Consider the following 905-nt stretch of genomic DNA (forward strand, 5'->3'; position numbering starts at 1 on the left):
ATGCTCTTGGAACGCTACTCAACAAATCAGATTCAAGGACCAGAACTAACTGTTATATAAATGTGTATTTTATTCACCTCTGCCCTGATGTGGTAGTTTTCCAGTTGGCGGATACGTGAGGCCTGTAGACTCTTCTTCAAATGGCCCAGTTTGGCACGTTTCAGCAGAGATATGGCAATAACTTTTGCCGCCCATTTGGGCCTGAGTTGGAGCAGGTAGGCGGTACGGGCAGTGTAGCGCCTCCAGCAGGTCTGGATGCACACAGCCGCTGCCTGATGCCCCTCGATGCCTTTGTAGCGCTGGCCAGGCTGACACATCAGGTCCCATACCTCATCTCTGTTCTCCAGCACCGAGAGCAGCTTCTCCACATGGGCACGCCGGCCCCTGCCGTCTCTCCAGTCAAGCTCACCGCTCTGCACGCACGCTGCCAGACGCTCCCCGCACACCCGAGCCAGTGGCACCGCAAAGTCCAATAGCATCCTCTGCAGCTGGTCCAAAGCCTCTACCATTGCACCCCAGTAGAGACAGTATTGCTTTTTAAACCTACAGTAGTCAGGATCTTCTGGGTCAATCTGACCCTCAGCTATGGTGAAAGGATATTTGCTGACAGCAGCTGGCACTGGAATGCTCTAAGAAGAGAGAAATGCATATTATAATAAAGGCAAAAGACTGTTGCAATCATTTAACGGGATAATTCATATAAAAATTTTAATTCTGGTTTAGTGTCCCATAATGGGACCAAAGCTGTTTAATTACCAACATTCTTCAAATTTTCTATTTTGTGTTCCACAGAAGATAGGAGATCATACAGGTTTGGAATAACATGAGTAAATGATGACCGAATTTTCATTTTTAAGTGAACTATCCCTTTAAAAAAGTGTTATGCACCCCCCCCCCCCCCCCCC

At 48.0% G+C, this 905-nt stretch overlaps 1 protein-coding gene across 1 annotated transcript in view; it reads right to left on the bottom strand.

Moving 5' to 3' along the window:
- The window catches only part of LOC107577376 (IQ motif-containing protein H-like), a gene marked incomplete at both ends in the record, with an annotated part of 5,661 nt that extends 5,032 nt beyond the window's left edge, over positions 1-629 (bottom strand). Inside the window, one exon of the mRNA XM_016263460.1 lies at positions 78-629. Within this exon, the coding sequence (XP_016118946.1) occupies positions 78-629 (552 nt within the window). The remainder of the gene's footprint in view (positions 1-77) is intronic.
- Positions 630-905: the final 276 nt, after the last annotated feature.

This window comes from Sinocyclocheilus grahami, unplaced genomic scaffold (assembly GCF_001515645.1).
Source record: "Sinocyclocheilus grahami isolate Dianchi unplaced genomic scaffold, SAMN03320097.WGS_v1.1 scaffold5892.1, whole genome shotgun sequence".
Lineage (NCBI taxonomy): Eukaryota > Metazoa > Chordata > Actinopteri > Cypriniformes > Cyprinidae > Sinocyclocheilus > Sinocyclocheilus grahami.